The sequence below is a fragment of the Lissotriton helveticus genome, chromosome 2_2 (assembly GCF_964261635.1).
Source record: "Lissotriton helveticus chromosome 2_2, aLisHel1.1, whole genome shotgun sequence".
Taxonomy (NCBI): Eukaryota; Metazoa; Chordata; class Amphibia; order Caudata; family Salamandridae; genus Lissotriton; species Lissotriton helveticus.
Genome location: NC_136060.1, coordinates 202,597,914 through 202,618,576, shown reverse-complemented (window position 1 = coordinate 202,618,576; position 20,663 = coordinate 202,597,914). Strand labels below are relative to the sequence as shown.

The window sequence follows — 20,663 nt, the reverse complement described above, 5'->3', positions numbered from 1 at the left end:
ACCCAGTAGATGTCTGCAAGGCTCATCCACCACTGCTTCATCTGGCATTGGCAGCAGTATCACCTCGTGCGGCAAAACCAGAAGTTTCCAGTCCCCAGTTTGGAACTTTTTTAGTGTCCATGAAAAATATGATAACATAGCCGTTTGTTGCATTTGTAAGACTAGCGTTAGCCGTGGTAAGACTGGTACCAACTATGGAACCGGAGGCCAGATAGGTCATCTTGAAAGAAAGCACGCTGTCGAATGGTTTCCGCACCTAGCAAACGTCAAGGGAAAGCGATCCCAAAGGGCAAGTGGCCAAAATATACCCATAGTAGGTGTTTCATCTGAAGATGATGGGGAGGTAGAAGAAGCGTCAGACATGTGACCGGTTGCACCCAGTACCCCTGGCAGCACCACACCCTCCGTAACACATAGCAGGCACACTGAGAGTCTGGGAGACACACCAATGCGGAAAATGTCAACACTGATCAGAAGTGGGTCGAAGAAGGCATCAGCATCATCCCGTAAATTTGTCCAGCGCACCATTTCAGCCATGTTCTCCTCAGATGCGCAATTTCAACGCAACCACCCAACTGTACGCCTCTATAACACTAAGCTGGCAAAAATGCTAGCGGTGGACCTTCTCCCTTTTTTGTTTGTCGAAGGTGTGGGTTTCCTTGAACTCGTGGCAACATTGGCCCCTAAATGGAAGGTTCCTAGCCGGTACTATTTTGCCAGGGTTGCTGTTCCAGCACTACACAAAGAGGTGCTTGAGTTGGTGGGGGCAGCTTTGCAGAAGAGTGCTGTTCACACTATACACCTGACAACAGACATGTGGACCAGTTGCCAAGCCCTTGATTACATGTGCATCACTGCACACTGGGTCTCTTTTTCAGGGGTTATAAAACAGATAAATGCAGGTGGTGACTTGATCGAGATTTTTAAGGGTGCTCGTAAACATGCAACATTAGCCATGTTTGGCATGGAGAAAAGTCATACTGCAGTCAACATTTTGGCTGACTTTAACAAAAAGGTCTTGCAATGGCTGCGCCCAAGACATTGCAAGGTTGGTTATGTTTCTACAGATAATGGCAGTAATGTAGTTAAGGCCATGGCGGACGGTTTCTATTTCAGAGTGCCGTGTTTGGCGCACTGTATCAACCTTGTTGTGCAAAATTTTTTGAAAAAAGAACTTGCAGTCGACAAAACACTGACCATCTGCAGAAGAATATGCACACATTTCAACCATTCTTTTAAGGCCCGGAAGGAGCTGAGGCGCAAGCAAAATGAACGTAGAATGCCAGTGAAAGCACTTATCCAGGAGGTGGCAACACGTTGGAACTCAACCTTCTACATGCTTGAGCGTCTGCATGAGCTGTTTCCAATAGTCAATGAGTATTTCTACAACCTGGGTGGTGATACGACAGAAATGATGCTAGCGGTGGAGCAATGGCAGCTAGTTAAAAGCCTGACAGACATGCTTCGGCCTTTTGAGGTCTTCACGCGTGACGTCAGCAGGGAGGACTGTTCTTTGAGCAAAGCTATCCCACTGTTGCTGAAGCTCGAGCACCAAGTCAAGGTGGTGTCTTCACAATTAGAGGACGTTGGAAAGAACGAAGCACATGAGTTGGCGCAGAGATTATTAAAACGCCTAGTTAGCAATGAACGGCTTGTAAATATCAAGAAACAACAGCACTACATTTGTGCTACTATTCTGGATCCACGTTACAAAAAGCCATTGTTTGGCAAAGTAATAATTCCTTTTGAAACATCGGATGTTACAGAGTACAAAGGTTGGCTAGCTCAGTCAGCCATTCGTTTTGAAAGAGAGCGGAAGGAAACTGTAGGAGAAGACAGTACTACTAGTGAATCAGCAGGCCATCAGGCGTCCCAAAAAAGCCCTTCTGCATCTGTGCCTGTGGCAGAAGTGAGTGACTTTCCCTCTGAGCCGTTAACCACACCAGCAACCGTATCATCTGCACCAGGCGCATGCGATATGTCAGAAGCGAGTTGGCTAACTCAGCTAGGGTTTCCTGGTCCTAGAAAAGACACAGAAGTGCAAAGTACAGGAATCCGGGAGGACATTCTTTCAATGGTGCAGGCCTATCTGGATGACTCAACAGAGGTCAATATTACTGAGGACCCGTTGGCGTATTGGCATGGGAAAAGAAAAATATGGCGAGAGCTCACCAACCTGGCTATCAATTACTTGTCTTGCCCACTCGCAAGCGTGTCCTCAGAACGTGTTTTTAGTTCTGCTGGTGGCATTGTGACTTCCAAAAGGTCCCGCCTCTTGCCCGCAAATGTGGAGCGGCTCACCTTGATAAAGATGAACCAGCACTTCATACCACCAGATTACAGAGTACGAGAATGCACGCAGGAAGAAGAGGACACCGCCCTACCTGAGGAAAGTTCTCCTCAGTTACCAGAAGTAACCCCGACTGATGATTTAGCAGAGTATGAGGACGAGTTCTGCTTCCCTGACAGCGAGTTCTGAAAATGACTCAATCATTCATTAATTGTAAATAGTCCTCCTTATTCACTTTTATTCCTGTGTGTCTGTCTTTCTTTAGCAAGTGCTTCATCACATTCCCAACAAAACTGTAATCAACCAATAAAACAACAAGCCCAGCAACAGAACTGTCTTGATTTTGATGCCGCAGCATTCCTCAGGTTCACAACAGTTAGTTGACAAGAACTCAGTCCTGGTCGTCTATCCTGAGTCCTCCTCCTCCTCCAGACTCACCCTATCCATTACCCATAATGCTGATGCCTGGATTCTGCACAATGAAGAAACTTACTTAACGTTGATGAGTCCCCCACTGTGAATTCCAGGTGGAGCCAGCCCTCAAACACAAATTACAGGTAAGATAAGCGTTTGGATGGGAGGTAGTATAATGGAGTATTCGGAGAGGCGAGAGAGTGACAGTGGTACTAGCAGCAAAGTCCTAGGGCTCAAGAATTATCAAACTCTGTGACAGGCATTTACTTAGGAAAACATTTGGCCTATTGCACGTGAACGTGTAGGCGTTATTATTGCTCGCTTGCCTGTCTCAGGGGTGCTGTCTGTGGGGCTTCTAGGTTTTAGGGTTGTGTGAGCACCGCTGCCACATTTCTAATGTTGATTGCTTTTGATTTGCAGAAAATCCACGCCGGGAAACTCCAGTTGTGGCCCTGCTGCAGAACGCTTTAGGAGTGGGACTCTGTGAATTCCAGGTGGAGCCAGCCCTCAAACACAAATTACAGGTAAGATAAGCGTTTGGATGGGAGGTAGTATAATGGAGTATTCGGAGAGGCGAGAGAGTGACAGTGGTACTAGCAGCAAAGTCCTAGGGCTCAAGAATTATCAAACTCTGTGACAGGCATTTACTTTGGAAAACATTTGGCCTATTGCACGTGAACCAACACGATGACAGTGTTCAGTTAAATGAAATTACTGCAAAACCACCACCCACCCAGCTCAAAAGTAGTAAAAAAACAGGTATGCTCAGATAAAGTTTGAAAAAGTATATTTATATCCCTAACAAAATAATCTCCCGCAAGACCCTCCCTAACCCCAACAAATAAATAGTCCTCAAAAGTCCCCAAAAAACCCAACTCCCAATTCCCACCCCCCAAAAGTCTCAAAAAAAGGGGCAAGGGACACTCTAGGGATGCAAGCTGTTAAGTTTGGCCTCCAGGGCATCATGCTTTAGGGCCAGGGCATCATACTTTTCTTGGAGGATGGCTTGATCTAGGCGGAGGCCCTCCACCACATTCTGATATTTGTGCCATTTCTGGACCTCCGCCTCTAGGTCGGACACTCTGCGGAGTGCACGGCGCAAGCGACCTTTAACAGTGCTGCGAGGTGCAGCTTTTGCTGCTCGGCGGTGGCGTCTTCCGGCACGGCTCCGGTTCGCTGGAGCACTGTGCTTACCGGCAGAACGTGGGGTAACAGAGGAGGATGTAGATGATGTTAGGTTTGATGCACTGGAGTGCGTGTCGTCCCCCTCCAGTTCCACCAGTCGCCGATATTCGGCAACAGTTGCTTCCAGCCTCCGTTGCCGGGCCAGTACAGCCAGCATACTCCTCGTTGGTTTGGAGGTTTTAGTATTGCCAACTATATGAAGAAAGAAAGACATAATCTGTAACCAATGCTCTTTAAGAATATGACTAACACAAAATGATTCAGCAGGAAGTTGTGTCACAGTACAACTAGCAACTAGCCAGGGCAGTACAAAACTATTCAGGCCAGTATCATGGGCGTCCGCAGGGAGGGGCGCTTGAATCACCATTTCCCTTCCCACAACTCACTTGTATCCTTGGTTTGGTGCTCTTTCATATGAAAGAGATCTGGCAGAAGTGAGTGATTTTTCCTCTGAGCCGTTAACCACACCAGCAACCGTATCATCTGCACCAGGCCCAGGCGATATGTCTGTTTCCCTCCCTCTCTCTCTCTCTCTCTCTCTCTCTCTCTGTCTCCCTCTTTCTGTCTCCCTTTGTCTCCCTCTACCTCGCTGTCTCTCTCTCTCTGTCTCCCTCCCTCACCCTCCCTCTGGCTCCCTCCCTCTCTCTCTCTCCTTCTGTCTTCCTCTCTCTCTGTCTTTGCCTCTATCTGTCTGTCGGTCCCAGCCTGCTGTAATTACCATATTGTAATTTGTCACTGGGCCACCACTGAATACACATCATATCCTATCTAAGAGTCAGATAGTACCTCCATGATCCAGCTTACCTGTACTCGCCACCGCCACCGTCTCCTTCCTCACAGTCTGTACTTCTTGCTCTTGGTCCGACTCCTCTAGCGCCGCCTCCTCCCCAGATTGACCCTCGGACTCCGAGTCAATGATGACCACCACATCCGAGCTGGCCCCGCCACCAGATGTTCCACCTACAAAGTAGATTTAAGAATGTTAGATTACACCACTCCACTAGTATTTGGTCTATGAATGAAAAAATGTGAAAACAACAGAAAAATTAATTGACTGTCTACTCTAGTCTAAAGTAAAAATGTCCCTCCTTCCAGGGAAAGCTGTTGTCTTGCTTCATTTTTTTGTCACACTTGTTGAATGCTTGCTTAATTTTAACACACACTATTTTTCTCTGAACAGACAGAAACTGGACTTCTAAGGACAAGAGGAACATCAACTTCAAACCAGGTGAAAGCTCGGCTCGACCACAAGAAATGTGTACCAATCCAGTACTCATCAACTCAGCACCAAGCACTTTTCCATTTCCAACTAACTTTATTTTAATATATGTGTTTACTTAAACTTTTAATAAAGCTTTTAAACTTGAATTGACTCTGTGGTTTTTAGTCCTGCAGAGAGTCCAGACTAGAGTGACTGAGCGAAAAGTTTTGCAATTTTTGCAAGGAGGAATCTGTGCTGCTGACACTACCAGGTTTATTTATACAGTGTGCCAAACACGCCACTCTGAAATATTATTACTCTGGTCTTTGGTGTCCATAGTTCGGTTTGTGGAGAATTGTCCCTGCAACAGTAGGATTATTGATTTTGCTCCTATCTAAACACTATTTCGAAACAATTAAATTAGGAATGCTTGGACAACAATAGGTCCTCTATATTTAAATGAAAACTTACTGGGGCCAGCAAAGGAGCACTCGCCGCCCTGGCCTGCATCCTCCTCCTTTGGAGCCACTGCTGCATCAGATTTTTCGGTCCGCTTGCCCCTGGGCGGACCTGACGTACAACATGAAAGAAATAACAGAAAACATTGATGATTGCTGCTTGCCGATGTCCTTGTCAACCAAATCAAACATTTAGAAAGAACAAGAACCTACTATTTCATCCAAAAAGAGGGCTACAAAGGAAGGACTGCACCTGAGCCTCTACTCTAGGGGCAGATTTACAAGCCCCTTGCAGCTCTTTTGCTCCATTCTTGCGTCAATTTTGTGACGCAGCGCCACAACAAGAGAGGCGCCATGGTGTGGCGTATATTAACAACGTGACGCATATGGGAGATGCATCCCATTCTAAAGCCCTGCGCCATAAGGGAGCGTTCCAGCGCAAGGGAGGGCGTTCCTGCGCAGGAACGCATGCTAAAAGTGGCTATGGGGAATATATAAAATTTCAATCAGTCATTTAGGACAATGATGCGTCACTGAAACCCTGCGCCTGCATGAAGCAGACTTACGGCTTGACGCAGCATTGCTGGAGCTGCGCCATCGTTGCAACGCAACTCCATCAATGAGCCGCCTTTACGGCACCGATGCGTAACGCTTCGGTGACGTTTTGGGACCATGGTGTGCCGCATTGTAAATACGGCGCACCATGGGTGGTGCTGGCGTGCCGCACACTTTGCAGGGATGCGCAGGTAATTGCTAATCTGACACTTAGGGGCATACTTACGAGTTCTGAGCTGGACACCTCCAGATGTGCACCAGAACAAATGCGTAACGCAAAACTAACCTTGCGTCACGGCAGATGCGCCGCTATTACAATGCGGCAAACCCTGGCGCAAGGGTAGGCAGATGCGTGACGCATCTCGTGACGAAATAGGGGCGCATCTCTAGAGTCGCGTCGCGGGCGCGATGCAACTATAGCAGTGCTCAGGGCTGCCCAATAATACTCAACATACCGCATCAGTCCTTACGCCTGCTTCAAGCAAGCAGGCATAAAGAATTGACATAGCAGCGTCGCGGAAGTGCCTGCGTTAAATCTTGTAGATTTCACGCAGGCACTTTTGCGAGGCACACATCTGCCTGACCGGCACCCCCCACCCCCCCCCCTGCGTGGGAACGCACCCATTGTGGCGCAGGCCCAGGCCTTCACGTGGCGCATCTCCTTAGATGCATCACGTTGTACATGACTCGCAGGGATGCGCCACGTTTACGTCGCTGTGCGTCAGGTAAGGCAGTGTAAACGTGGAACAAGGGGCTTGTAAATCTGCCCCTTTGTGTCTAGCATTACGCAGTTCTGTAAAATACACTCATACATTACTCAGCCCAATTAAATGAACACAAAATAGAAAACAAATAAGCAGTGGCACCGGCACAGAGAAGGAGAACAGTGCACCTGAAATGCACAGAAGATTTTGAAATAGTAATTTACCTCTCCTATCAATGTAATCACCAGCAGCATTATTGCTCTTTGTAAAAAAGTTAAAGCAAACATTTGCAATATAACACAGCCACATAGAGCAGGAGAAAAAACAGAGTAGTGAGTAATGAAAAAATTGCTACTACTACTCACCAAGCCCGGGGACCTCCACTCCCAGCACGTCTAGCAGGTCACGCTCTCGGTCCAGGATGTCGGTCCAGCGGTGGGTGACTTGATTGTAGGTGCGCTGGACCCCCGTGATCTTAAAAAGGGCCCGGCACACCTGCCCCCACCGCTTCCGTCGCTCCTGGCTGTTGGTGTAACCAGCAGCGATCCTGCCGCCTGCCGCGATGGTCCTGGGGAGACGGCGCTGCACATAAAAAACAAGTGCGCCCACCTCCTCAGGGCTGAAGATCTCCCGGGGCACCACCATTTCCGCCCTCAAGCGACCACACGGGAGCCGGGCACGGGCTGCGGTGCCCGTCTTGGGCAGCTTGACAGCTGTCTTGACCATGTTCTGGGCAGGTGTTAGCAGTAAAGAAGAGAAAAAATGAAAAAGAATAAGAGTAGGGAAGAAGGAAATAAAAGTTTAAAAAAGTAGTTCAAAAGTAAACAAAAGTAGCCTAAAACACAAAAATATAGATCTAGAAAAATAGAGGGATAGAAAATAAGTTAAATAGATCAACAAAATATTAAAACAAGCAAAGGATGGCAGAGATATACAGAGGATAGAAACACCATACCCAGACACATAGGAATGAATGAAAAACAAGATGGCGGCCCGATCACGTGCGCGTAAGTAAGTTCGCACGCGATTTCTCTCGCGAACTCGTGCGAACTTGTATTCGCAAGGCGCGAGTCGCGCGAGATTACACATAGCGGGCGGAAACGGAAATACGTCACGCAAACAAAATGGCGGCGCCCATACTCAACCTTGAGGTAACTCGCACGAGTTCGCGGCCTCCACGGGCCAGTTCGCACTACGACGCGCCCCGCGAATAGGGCAAAATTACCGAAAAACGAGTTTTGCAAAAGCAAAACGAACGAGCAGGTGCAAAAGTTCGAGCTCATCATTTGTAACCATTTACCTGTAGTGCTTCCTGAAGGGGCCCTCCAGAATCCGGTTGCCTACTTGCAACTATTGTGTGACCCTGCTCTGACAGTCACAGAATAGTTACAAGTATGCCATTGCATCCTGTTAAAAAAAATTATTTACATTGCATTTGCAACAAAAAGGAAAGGGAGCAGACAAGCAGGTGCCAGCCTTCATTAATGTCAGTTAGGGCAGGGCAGGTGTTGTTGTTTGCAAAACTTAAAGCACTTAGCAGGTGTTTGTTCACTCAGTGGTCAATCAGAGGGTGTTGTGATGACACTGAGGGTGGCATGGGTGTGCCAGCCAGAGGGTGGCATGGGTGAACCAGAGTGCCAGTGTTGACAGAGGATGGCAGTGCTTTGCTTTGACCCAATAATGTACACTGGTGAACTAGAGGGTGATGTGATGACACAGAGGGTGACATGGGTGAGCCAGAGGGTGGCATGGGTGACCAAAGAGAGTGCCAGTGGTGACAGAGGGTGGCAGTGATGAAGAAATCTTAGCAAACAGGCTGGGCACGTAGAAACAACAAGTTCGCAAAACTGGCGACCCGACAAGTAAGTTCGCAATTTGCGAAATTGTACAAAACCCTCGCGAACTTGCAGAAACCCGTGCGAACACACACACCCCCAAAAAATACGCAAATCCGCGAGAATTCGCGGATTTCGCGTATTTTCACAATCCGCGAATACGCAAATCCGCAAATTCGCGGATTGCGAATCCGCAAAATCCGCCCATGCTTAATGCTGATAAATCAGAAATATCATGCAGAACAGCCCATATGAGTTAGCCATTAACCTTTGCCTGAGTATCCAGTCAATAATGCTTCACAAAATGTGCAACAGAGACTTATTTGCAGCCTGGCAAATATCAGCCAGTGGAATGCCCCTGACCAGGGTAGCAGAAGTTGGCAGACCATTTGAAGCATGTGCAAAAATTCTAACTGATGGATCCTTGTTAGCCAAGGCTAACCAGAAGTAATGCAAAGAGTGAGAAATGGTATGAGTGGCCACTGGTAGGAATTGGGTTTCTGTTTGGCAGAGATATGCACCCTGTCGGTTCCAAGGGTGATGCACAGGATCCGAAGGTGATGTGTCAGGGCCTCTCCACGCAACGACAAGGATGATCCAATTCTAATCCATGCAAAGGCAAAGATGCACTGGTTCCGAGCCACTCAAAGGTGAAGATGTGCTGGTTCTGATGAGCAAGCATGGATTGGCTCGTAGAAGCACGGTAGGCCTCATTTAGAAGGGTCCGAGTCTGGTCTGGCACCACTTGGCAGGGCAGGCTCACAGATGGCAAAGTCAAGGTGCAGATCCGGGTAAGATGGAAGTCTTTTATGTCCCTGAGACTTCAATCAGGAGGAAGGCCAGGGAGCCCTTGGAGTCACTATGGGTTCAAGTGATGTAGGTTTACTCCTTCTCACCCAGGCATGGGGACAGAAGGTAGCAGGGCAGCACAGCAAGGCCGTAGTCCAGCAAAGCAACAGTCTAGCAGATGCAGTCCTTTCAGCGGGTCCAGTACCTTTATCCAGTGGTGCCTTTGAAGTGGGGGAGACTTCAAAGAAGTCTTTGAAGTGCACTTGTCTATGTGCTGACAAAGGGATAAAAAGATTTTGCTACGGGATTTACTTATTCAAAAACAGTTCAAAATCATCTTGCTGATTTGCAGTTCGAACAATAGAGTTTCATCACCAGTACTCCGAGATTCTTAGCCGAGTCAGTTGGAATAGGTAAGGCCCCCAGCCTTTATGGCCACAGCAGATTGGACAACACGGATTGTTGACTACCAAAGATCAAGTCCTCCACCTTGTCCCCATTGAGTCTTAAGTGTTTTTTTTCCATCCATGTGGCCACAGCCTGCATAAAGTTTTAAAGGATGGTGGCAGTTGCATCCATGTCCTTAAAGACAAACACAATAATTTGGGAGTCATCAGCATACGACAGTGCTTGGAGTCCAAAGGATCTTATGAGTTTTGCCAGTGGGGAGAAATACAAGTTGAATAATGAAGGACTCAGGGAAGAACTCTGAGGCACCCCACATGGCAGAGTTATGGACTCCCAGCAGAACTGATTCACCATGACCATCTGTTAGCTATCACTCATAAAATATGCCAGGAGTTTAAATGCCAAGTGCGTAACTCCCAGTTCCTGGAGCGCTCAACAAGCAGGGGATGGTATCGAAGGCTGCAAAAAAAGATCCAAGAGGACCAGCACTCCAGCCTTCCCAGCATCCACAATGGAACTGATGTTATTGTCTGCAGACACTAGTGCAGTCTCAGTCCCATGGTTGCTTCTGAATCCAAACGGAGATACATCCAGCAGGTGAAATTGTTCTAGATAGTTCATTATCTAGACATGCAGATGTTTCTCAAGGATTTTAGTGGGTATAGGTAACAAGGAGATGGCTGATAGTTGTTTAGTTCTGCAGGTTCCAAATGAGGCTTTTTGAGCAGAGTATTAACCACCACCCTTTTTCAAGATCGAGGAAAACACTCAGATGTAATGGCTTTGTTCAAGGTTTCAGTGAGATGTTATTGTTATTGTTATTGTTAATATGGGTTTGTATAGCGCCAACTCACCGGCAGGTCTCAGGGCGCTTTGACCACAAAACATAATGGCCTAATCAACGTCAGGGAAGAACAGAGGCTAAACTAAGCTCCACGCTGTCCTAAACAGAATAGTCTTTAGAGTCTTCCTAAAATGGAGCCTGTTTCCATCCTTACGAAGAGCTTCAGGCAGTTTGTTCCAGATCCTCGGCAGCAGAACCGAAAAAGCTCTTCCACCTTTTGTGGCCAATTTAAACCGAGGACACACAAGCAGTTGAGCCTCGGAAGACCTTAGCCTTCTTTCAGGTCGGTAGATCTCCAGCCTTCCTTTAACATAAGCAGGGGCTTGCCCATAGATAGATTTATGGGCTATGCAGAGACTTTTAAAAATAGACCTTTGCGTCACTGGCAGCCAGTGAAGATGTGGAACTATAATCTTAGCTCCCAACTGCAAAACATTGGGTGAGCAAGGTTCCAAATGGGGAGGCTGATTTGACACTGATGTGATAATATTCTATCTGTTGTTTTGTCAGAAGGTGACAAGTTGCATTTATAAAGTGCAGCTTGTCACCCGTGATAGTATCCAGGCGCTAAAGACCCTGCTGTGAGGAAGGATCAGTTGAACAGCTGGGTCTTGATTCCTTCCCTGAATTAGGGCCGTGAGGTTGATTACCGGAGGGGGAGTTCTTTCCAGGACTTCGTGACGAGATAGGAGAAGGAGCGTCTTCCACTGTAGTTAAGGCAGCACAGGTGTCTGGAGGGTTGGTGGAAGTTCAGGCGGTGGTTGATGTATGCTGGTCCCTGGTTGTGAAGGGCCTTGTAGGTGTGGGTCAACATCTTGAATTGACATCTCTTCCGGATCGGGAGCCAGTGGAGCTTCTTGAGGTGAGGGGTATTGTGGATCTGCTTGGGGAGGTTGAGGATTAGTCTGGCCATTGCATTCTGCATTGTCTGTGGTCTTTTCAGGATGTGAGTGGTGATTTCTACGTAGAGTGAAATACAGTAGTCCAGCCGGCTGGTGACAAGGGCTTGAGTGACAGTTTGTCTGGTTCAACGAGGAGCAATTTGAAGATCTTATGGAGCATGCGGAGGGATGAGGAAGCTCTGGGTTTTCATGGTGAGTTTGCTGTTGTGGATGAATCTAAGATTGCAGGCGCAGTCTGTTGGTGTGGGTGAGGGCCCTAGTTCTGAGGCCCACCAGGAGTCGCTCCACGGGGTGGTGTTGTTCTCAAAGAACAGAATTTCTGTCTTGTCCGTATTCATTTTCAGGCAGTTGTCTCATCCAGCAACACTTCACCACTCAAAAACACCAACCCAGGGATCTGCGTTGGATGGTGATTGAAAGAGTGATGGGGGACCAGTTTAACGTAGAGAACAGATTACTCAGAAAAGAGGCACGCGGACCAACATGGCCTCAATGACATTATTGAATGGAACAGACTCACGGCCACTTAGCTGATATGGGTGTACCATGCATTAACAAAGAGGCAGGAATGGCCCCATTGACTATCTAAGCTTCAAATTACAAGACACCCCGGTCTCTGAGCTAAGAGATAGGCAACCATGGGTCTAGTACATTTCACCTAAGTGCCGCATCCAAGATACATACATCTAAGAACAGTCAGTTTAGTTCCAGCTATGCTCGACCGTAGTTTATTGAGTAAATCAGGATGGGCATATTTCTCATTGAGGGTGTACAGTATTTCCATCTATGGCCTTTTTGCAATGATGACACGCATTGGGACGAGGGAGCACAACAGGTAACCGCTAAGTAATTATTTGTGAAGGGACGGCAGCACACAGCGCATTTGTGGCGCATAATTAGAGAGCGAATAACAATAACTGGTCGATGCCCAGTCCGGGAACTTTCCTGTTCCAAGATGGCCGCTGAGTAGGATTCTCACGTCGCATACGGCACTCGGACGTGCTGCCGCACGTGAACGGGGCGGGTCCACTGCACCGCGCTTGAAATACACAAACCCACAGCATTTGTGTAGTCGAAGGGTGAGCGGAAGCCACACTTGTACGCGATACCGGTAAGGACACCATCCTCTATTATTTTGTTGCAGGGGCCAGAGCTCGGGTGCATATGGCATGGGAAGTAGAGAGAGACCACAATACAAACCATGAGGGTGGGCGAATTTCTCGAGGCTAAACGCCATGGTGCATCAATATACGAGTGGCCCTTGAAATTATGTGTTCCACCAGTTACATCTGTAAATAACATACTGGGACTTTGGTAACTGCCATTACCACTGATGTATGAGAGTAGGGCAGTACTCGTTGGTACATCGGCGGTAACGAAACCGTATGACTTTTCAAAGCGCAAGGCGTAAATATATTTACGGGGCATTACTATCGGCATTGGTATCTAGTTGAGACAATCCATAGTATTGTGCAACAAAATCCCAATATGAGCACAGTGTTGACAGTGTCCAAGGATGAGGACGCATGTGTTGGGTATTTAAAAACATGATCCATCATATATTTTTCTTGACCTAACCGCATTCATCTTTCTAGATACCGACCAAAGGACGGTCCACGGAACCCATTATTTGATAAAGGGTCTGAGTATCTCAGATTCTTCTACGGGAGCCTGGTAGGCACAACCCACAAGGCTACCTGGTAACGTATGATTTATACAAGCATGACCATGTGGGTAGTGGCCATTGTACTTTTCCATCGAGACACAGTGAGTAAATGTATGTGTGTGTGTGTTTTTATCCCATGTGTTACCATAGGTACAATAAAGGGAGAATCAAGACGTGCAGGATTCACGCTGACCCAACAAAAACCCTGATGAAGTCGCTGGTAAAGTAATACACGGCGATGAAACATGTTGGTTGTTTTTCATTAGAGCGGGCATACAGCACGGAATAAAGTTGCAGTGGCTAGTATAGCTCAGTTCTTTTTAAGGTGGTGGGACCAGATCTCGAACACATGAGGTTTGGCATACCATAGCGGGTCACTAACACGTAGAACACACAGAGTTTTTTCTTTTTGCACATTCTTTATACCCATTCTTTTACAGGTTGGCAGGTGCTGATGATGAGAAAGAGAGGATCCAGGCCAGTACCTCTCTGCCATATCCTCCCCCGGGTGTTGCTCCCGTGAGGCTCTGCCAACCTCCCCATCCCTTTTTTCACCAGAGAAGGGTAGAGTGAGGGGTGAGGTACACATGGATTGCACCCATACACATACCCAGTTTTTAGCGGCACCTTTCGAAATTGTGACTGTTAGTAGCACACATACACAGAAGGCTGTAGCACACCCTCTGTTGTGTTGAATAAAACATACCAAGTAACTAGGGGTCTTTAGCCCCATAGTACATAGGGACAGGCGATTGAGTGTTTTTCATCATGTTGAACAGAGTAGGAGTGAGGGACGCTACAGATGATGTTCTTAGGTTCCGAGGTGAAAGGAGGTAGGCGGATCTTCTGGCTCTGCCAGAGAGGAAGGAGGCGATCCATGTTAGGGTGTGTCCTAGGATTCTGTTGTGGTGAAGTCTCTTGATGAGGGTGTGATGGGACACAGCCTTGAAAGCTGCTGATAGGTCGAGGAGGATCAGGGCCCCCGTGTCTCCTTGGTCAAAAAGTGTTCAGAATGAATGAGCGTTAACCTTGTGCCATACTACGATCATGTGGTATTCAGGTGGTATGGGGTCCTGTCTTGACATCAGTTTATGTTTACAGAGCAAAATTCTTACCTTATATAAATGCTTTCTTGACTTTTCTTTTTCTCAGCTCCCATCATTGTGTTGCACCTGGTTTCCATTCTATTGCCATCTGGCTTCTTCAGTATATCCATTTTCAAGTCCCAGTGGAGCCTCCTTTCCATTAGTGGATCCCCGATTCCTGAAACATGGGTAGTTACTCAAACTGGGTTCACTCCTTGTACCTTTGCTCCTTGCCTGAGCTTCAAGTTATTTCTTTCCTGTTGGCTCTGTGTTCCTGCAACTGTCTTTATTGCTGAGCCTCTGTGTTAAGTATTTCAATCTTTAATGCTTACTTCCAGTTTTTGCATGCTTTGGGCATTCATTGTTACTGATTTTTCAAGTATCTGCTGTCATTTTCTTTTCCTGTTCCCTATTATTATAGCCACACTGTTCACTGTTATACTCTAGTGCTCCCAGTAGAGTCTGTGTACAGTTCTGTCTTTATTTGTGTGTAGATTCCTTGTGATGAATTATAGTGTGTTTAGTTCCTTCTCCATGCTTCCAGTCCTTCCTTCTCCATGCTTCCAGTCCTGCCATTGCATGTGCAGTTTCCTCGTACAGTATTGCAGTTTTTCTTGATCTGCCTACTAATAGTCCTGTTACGGTTTTTAGTCCAACTTTTCCTCAGCCCAGTTTCTGTTCCTCTTGCACCCTTCCTGTTGTCTTCACTTGTGTTTACGTGAAAAATAGCTGTTTCCAGAGCATGGCAGTGAGTTCCAAAGCTTGGTGCCTATTGCACAGAGACTTACTCAGTGCTCAGGTGTGTTGCTTCTTGCACAGAAAGTCACTCTGTGACCTAATGCCATAAGAGCTACTGAGTGTCTTCCCATGAGCCTTTGAGATTAACCGTTCTCTGTCTTATTGTTATATCTATCTCTAGTCCAGACACAATAACTTTCTACAAAGATTGCCAACTATTTAAGGGAGCTTGTTCATTTTTCTATTGCTTTCTACTTCCTATTGCCGTACTTTTGTTTATTGTACTCAATATGAGTTGTCTGTCTAGTTTTGCCTTCTACAAGTATTACCCAATACTAGACTTTAGACGCAAATCTGCTCTAGTCTTGTGGTCCATGTCAGGCATTCTTGCAAGTTTTCAGGTCTTCCTTTGTATGCTAAAGACTTCCTCCTCAATGTCCTTGTCCGTGCAGCAAGCTCTCTCTCTCTCTCTCTCTCTCTCTCTCTTACACTTGCACAGTCCTGCAACCACCACTACTACCCTCTGCACTAACATGCATGCTCCCCAACCCCGCTTCCTCTCCGAACATGTCCCAGAGATCTAGGACCTGCTGCAGGACAATGCCCCAGAACTTTGTTTATTGACAGAAACCTTGCTAAACCCCTCATCGGCACATGACATCGCCACAGCCACCCTGCAGCTATAAGATAGCCACACAAGACAGATGTCACTAGCCCGGAAGCTGAATCTCCATCACTTACAAGAATGGCATCAGCTGCACCACCTCACGGACATGTTATCCTCCAGCATGAGACACCTGTTTTGCAATCTCCTCCTCACAGCCAACTTACCCAACTTGGCCCTAAGTGATGCTCCTATACTGGCCACCAGGATTGTGCACCAACTTCAATGACACCATCACAGACTTTGTCGCACCACTTGTTCTCAACACTAGCAATTACATCCTACTCAGTGACCTGAACTTCCATCTGGAAGACCACACCGACCTCAACTCAAAAATGTCATTGAAGATCTTTGGAAGGCTGGGCCTCACCTAATGAGTAAAGAAACCTAACAACATCACCAGACACCTCCTATTTTCACCACCGTGGACAACGTCCGAGTCATAAAGCCCACAAAGGTCTCCTGGACAGACCACACCCTCATAAAGTTCTGCATTTCTCTCTCATTCCAGTGCAAATGCACCACCACTAGACAAGCTCACAAACTGGAACAGCATCTCTTTTAAGGACTAGAACACTGCTCTCAACACCCACCAATGCAAACACAGCTACAGCCTCCCCGTCAGGAATTTCAACATTTGGATCACCTCCTGCACGAAGTCCCTCACACCCCTCAAATATAGCAATACAACAAGATCTAGACCTTAGGCCACTTGTTACATGGAGGCATTCAGACTGAATAAATGCCACAGCAAACAACTGGAGCACAAATGGAGAATGTGCCAGGACAATGCAGACAGGAGCATGTTCAAAATCACCCTGTGAAGCTACCACCAAATAATATGAACCACCAAACATGCAGCTCTGGACATCCAATTGATGATAGAACCAACAGAATCAAGAAATCGTCGCTATTGTCAAGGATTTCACTTCACCAGCTTCCGTCTCCAACTCAATTACCTCCATGTTGGACATCTACAATATTCTCTCTCAATTCTTCAGCACCTAAATCGCTGCCATTTACAGCAATTTCAACACACAACCTGACCTGACAGATGTCGCCAAAAGCCTCCTAATCTTAGCCATAGAACCAGTGCTAACCCTATGACATCACCCAAGAAGAAAGTACTGCCACCACGAAGTTCGTCCACTCAGGGGTCCCATCAGACACCCGCTACCACCACACCTACTCCAGAGGACTGAAACCCATATGCACAATGCTCAAACCAATTCTGAATGTCTCCACCTCCTTCATGACCTTCCCAGATGCAACTGTCCTCCCATTGCAGAAGAAACATGCCCTCGACCCTTCAATGCTCGCAACTACAGACGATACTCCAATTACTTTTCTCGGCCAAGGTCTTAGATAAAATCATCGACAGATGCCTCATTAAATAACTCCACGACCATCAACTTCAACATCACTCAGTCTGGTTTCAGACCCAGCCACAGCATGGAAACTGCTCTCATCACCAACAAGGATGGCAACCATATAGCTCTGAATGGTGGATGGATGGCGGCACAGATCCTCTTGGACCCCTCTGCGGTATTTGACATGGTCTCCCACTTCTTCCTCATCCAATGCCTACATGACTTCAGAATCCAAGGACAAGCACTCAGATGGATCTGCTCCTTCCTGAGAGGAAGGACCCAGTCAGTCAACCTGGCACCATACTCCTAGGACCACAGCGACCTCATCTACTGAGTTCCACAAGGATCCTCCCTGAGCCTAACCCTCTTTAACACATACATGATCCCTCAAGCTAGTATCATCCAATCTCATGACATCAACATCCTCCTGTATGCCGACAACATGTAACTTATTTTCTACCTCATGGATAAGACGCCAACTACAGGGATCAAGTTAAATGCTTGTATGACTGAAATCTCCGACTGGATGAACAACTGTCTGAAGCTGAACACAGACACAATCAAAATAGTGATCTTTGGGAAGAGCACATCACTCTGGTACTCCACTTGGTGTCCCACAGAGCTAGGACCCACACCCACCACCCACGCCAAGAACCTCTATATCGTCATAGACAGCAAACTCAACATGTCAGCCCACGTCAAGCCAGACACCACCTCATACTTCCATACCCTGAAGATACTGCGAAAGATTTTCAAATGGCTCCCAATCGGCATCAGGAAAACCATCACCAGCCTCTTTGCTGGTTCAACAAAAAATTCACCAGACAGGTTGCGGATCATTCATAACTTGGCAGACAGATTCACTTTCAACCTCCTATGCCATGCTTGCATCACACCACACCTGAAGGAGATCCACTGGCTCCTTATACATAAATAAGCAACATTTAAGCTCCTCACCCACACTTCCAAGTCACTACATATCAATAGCCCAGTATATCTCAACAATAGCATCGGCTTTCACAAACCTTCCAGACACTTATGCTCATCCAGACTTCTACTTGCACGCATCCATACATACAGAAAACCAGATGTCGCAGTTGAGTCTTATTATGTTAATAAGGATTTATTAAGTGCAGCTACTCATAAAGAGTATCCTGGGACAAACAGGGCAGTAGTAGCAAAAGTGGAATAAAGCAAATGGGCTACTGGACAAAGAGTCAGGGTTTGACCATTTTCCTGAACAGACTTTCATCCTCTGTGAGCCTAAGCTCGAAAGTAAGATTGTTCCTGCACACTGGATCCAAGAGAGTGAACGACCGCCCACCAACTTTTGGGAGGTGGACCCTTGGAATTGTGACTAAGTGGTTAATGAAGAATCGCAACTTTCTTGAAGGGTTGTAGTAGGAAATCCTAGAGGACAGATAGTTGGGCCCAGAGTGGTGATGCGATCTGTACACCAGAAGAGAAGTCTTAAATAGAATCCACTTGTGCGCAGGAAGCCAGTGCAAATTTTGCAAATGTGGAGAAATGTGCTTCCTTCTAGGTAGACTGCAAGCCTAGCAGCAGCATTTTGTACTATTTGAAGTTTCCTCACAAGGTATTGCGACAGACCTGCATATAAGGAATTGGTATAGTCCAGCCTGGACATGACCAAGGCAAAGACCACTGTAATCCTAATTGGGATCAACAGTAAGAGCAGAAATGTCTGGACCATGCACAATATGCTGAGGCACTTGCTTACTGCTGAATTAATTTGATTTTGGAAGAACAATTTTTTGTCAAATTTCACATCAAAGTTATTAACTCTTTCCACTAGTCTTTTGGGTGACATGCCTCATCCAGCCAGTGCACTTCCAACTTGAGGTCAAAGTTATGACTCACACTGAGCACCTAATCCTTCTTGGTATTTCACTTCAGTTGGAAGAAGCTCAACCAACGGAAAATGGCAGCGAGGTGTGGTTTGATAGCATCCTGTTCAACTGGCACCCCCTTGCCATAGGAGAAAACAATCTATACTTACATCATTAAAGTCGATCAGCACCTAAGATGTACAAAAGTAGTGTTTGTACTTCAGCGTTGACAAAGCGGATTGTGAGGTGTCACTCATCCCACCTACCCTCCTCCCCACACACGCTTCCTGAGCCCAATAATTCTTGTAATCAACTTACATTTTTGGATGTTAATTGTAACCCAGTACATAATTTTATTCCAAGGTATATTTATTATTTGCTGTTTTGTCGAATTAAGCAACATCAATTACTCCAAACCTGTCCGTTTGAAAGCAAACACTTTTACAATGTGCATTCCTTAAATTGAATGAAATATGGGGTTGAAGGCAGAGAGTGGGGGCATAGCAAAGCGGAGGCAGTTTACTGAGATATAGTGTTAGATGTGCGGAAGTGACGCGTGAAGTTGCTCAATTGCTGACATCTTTGCGGTTGGAAACCTGGGGTAATTCCAGGTTAAATACTTGATTCTGAGCTTATCACTTTTCCGGTGTATTGAAGTGTAAATATTTGAAATGTTAAAACCGTCAGTACAGCGTTCTGTTTAGTTCGACTCGATCAAATTACTTCTGGTTACAATAATCTAGCATCAACAGCTCCCACCCCACCATGCCCCTCTGTGTGCAGCATCGTATGTTCACGGTGCTCCTGTGGCGATATAACCCGTCTGTTAAGCGCGTGGACCGGTTGCGCCCTCCGGCGCTGTCTGTGCTATTTCAAACCCTAATTAAGTTTGTGTCTACGTGTAAACAAACATGCCAAAAAGTAAATAGTTTGTTGGTGCCAACAGCAGTCGTTGTGTATGCCCACCGTCTGACCATGGCTCATCACACCAACCTAGGAAGGATGAAAGGCAGAGTCGACCACTCTATAATTAAAAAGCTGATGTTTGCTTATTTTTATTTGTTTTTGCCTGCCATATTAGGGCGTGAACCTAATATCCCTTCTAATTGCATAATTATGTAAAGTGGTGCCAATGAAATGACTCCAACAAACAGATGTTAAATATACTCACATTTTTAACATAGATTGAAACGCGTTCCGATATTGAAATAGTTGTCTATTGTGAACTTTAAGATTTAGTTACTGCTATTATCGTATTGGCATATGTTAGGTATTTTATTCAATTAATAATATGTTTGAACAATTTTGTATCGATGAGATCTGTATACATTTCTACCCAGCCTTTCACACATACAGGTGGACACGCAAAACTCATACCTAAACTCTCCAAACGCCTCTTCCTCCCATGAAACTATAAACAAATAAGTCATTCATATGATGCATTTTAAGCCTAGTTATCGTGTCTTAAAACTTACGTTTTACTAACCATGTCTGAGCCTGTTTACCTTTTTTGCATGTTCTGTCTGTATCTGACACGCACACCCTCGATCAAATGCTCATAAGTGACCCAGACTACACTTGTTATGGATGAGCATTGTTAAATGCAAAGTGCGATTATTTTTTCTTTTGGAATCCGATTTTAGCCACCCCATTGTCTAGACAAGCCGCTTACACTTTATGCGTGCATTTCATTCTGTACACACTT

General features: G+C 46.3%; 2 protein-coding genes across 5 annotated transcripts in view; both read right to left on the bottom strand.

Annotated features, from left to right (window-relative positions):
* ARAP2 (ArfGAP with RhoGAP domain, ankyrin repeat and PH domain 2) overlaps positions 1–20,663 on the bottom strand; it is a 1,514,823-nt gene that overhangs the window by 602,511 nt on the left and 891,649 nt on the right. The gene's annotated exons all lie outside the window — the stretch shown is intronic.
* The window catches only part of LOC144821946 (uncharacterized), a 53,513-nt gene that overhangs the window by 25,394 nt on the left and 7,456 nt on the right, over positions 1–20,663 (bottom strand). Inside the window, exons 2-4 of the mRNA XM_078679090.1 lie at positions 5,562–5,660; positions 4,694–4,849; positions 3,694–4,081 (exon numbers count right to left, since the gene is read on the bottom strand). Coding sequence (XP_078535216.1) covers positions 3,694–4,081; positions 4,694–4,849; positions 5,562–5,660 — 643 coding nt within the window. The remainder of the gene's footprint in view (positions 1–3,693; positions 4,082–4,693; positions 4,850–5,561; positions 5,661–20,663) is intronic.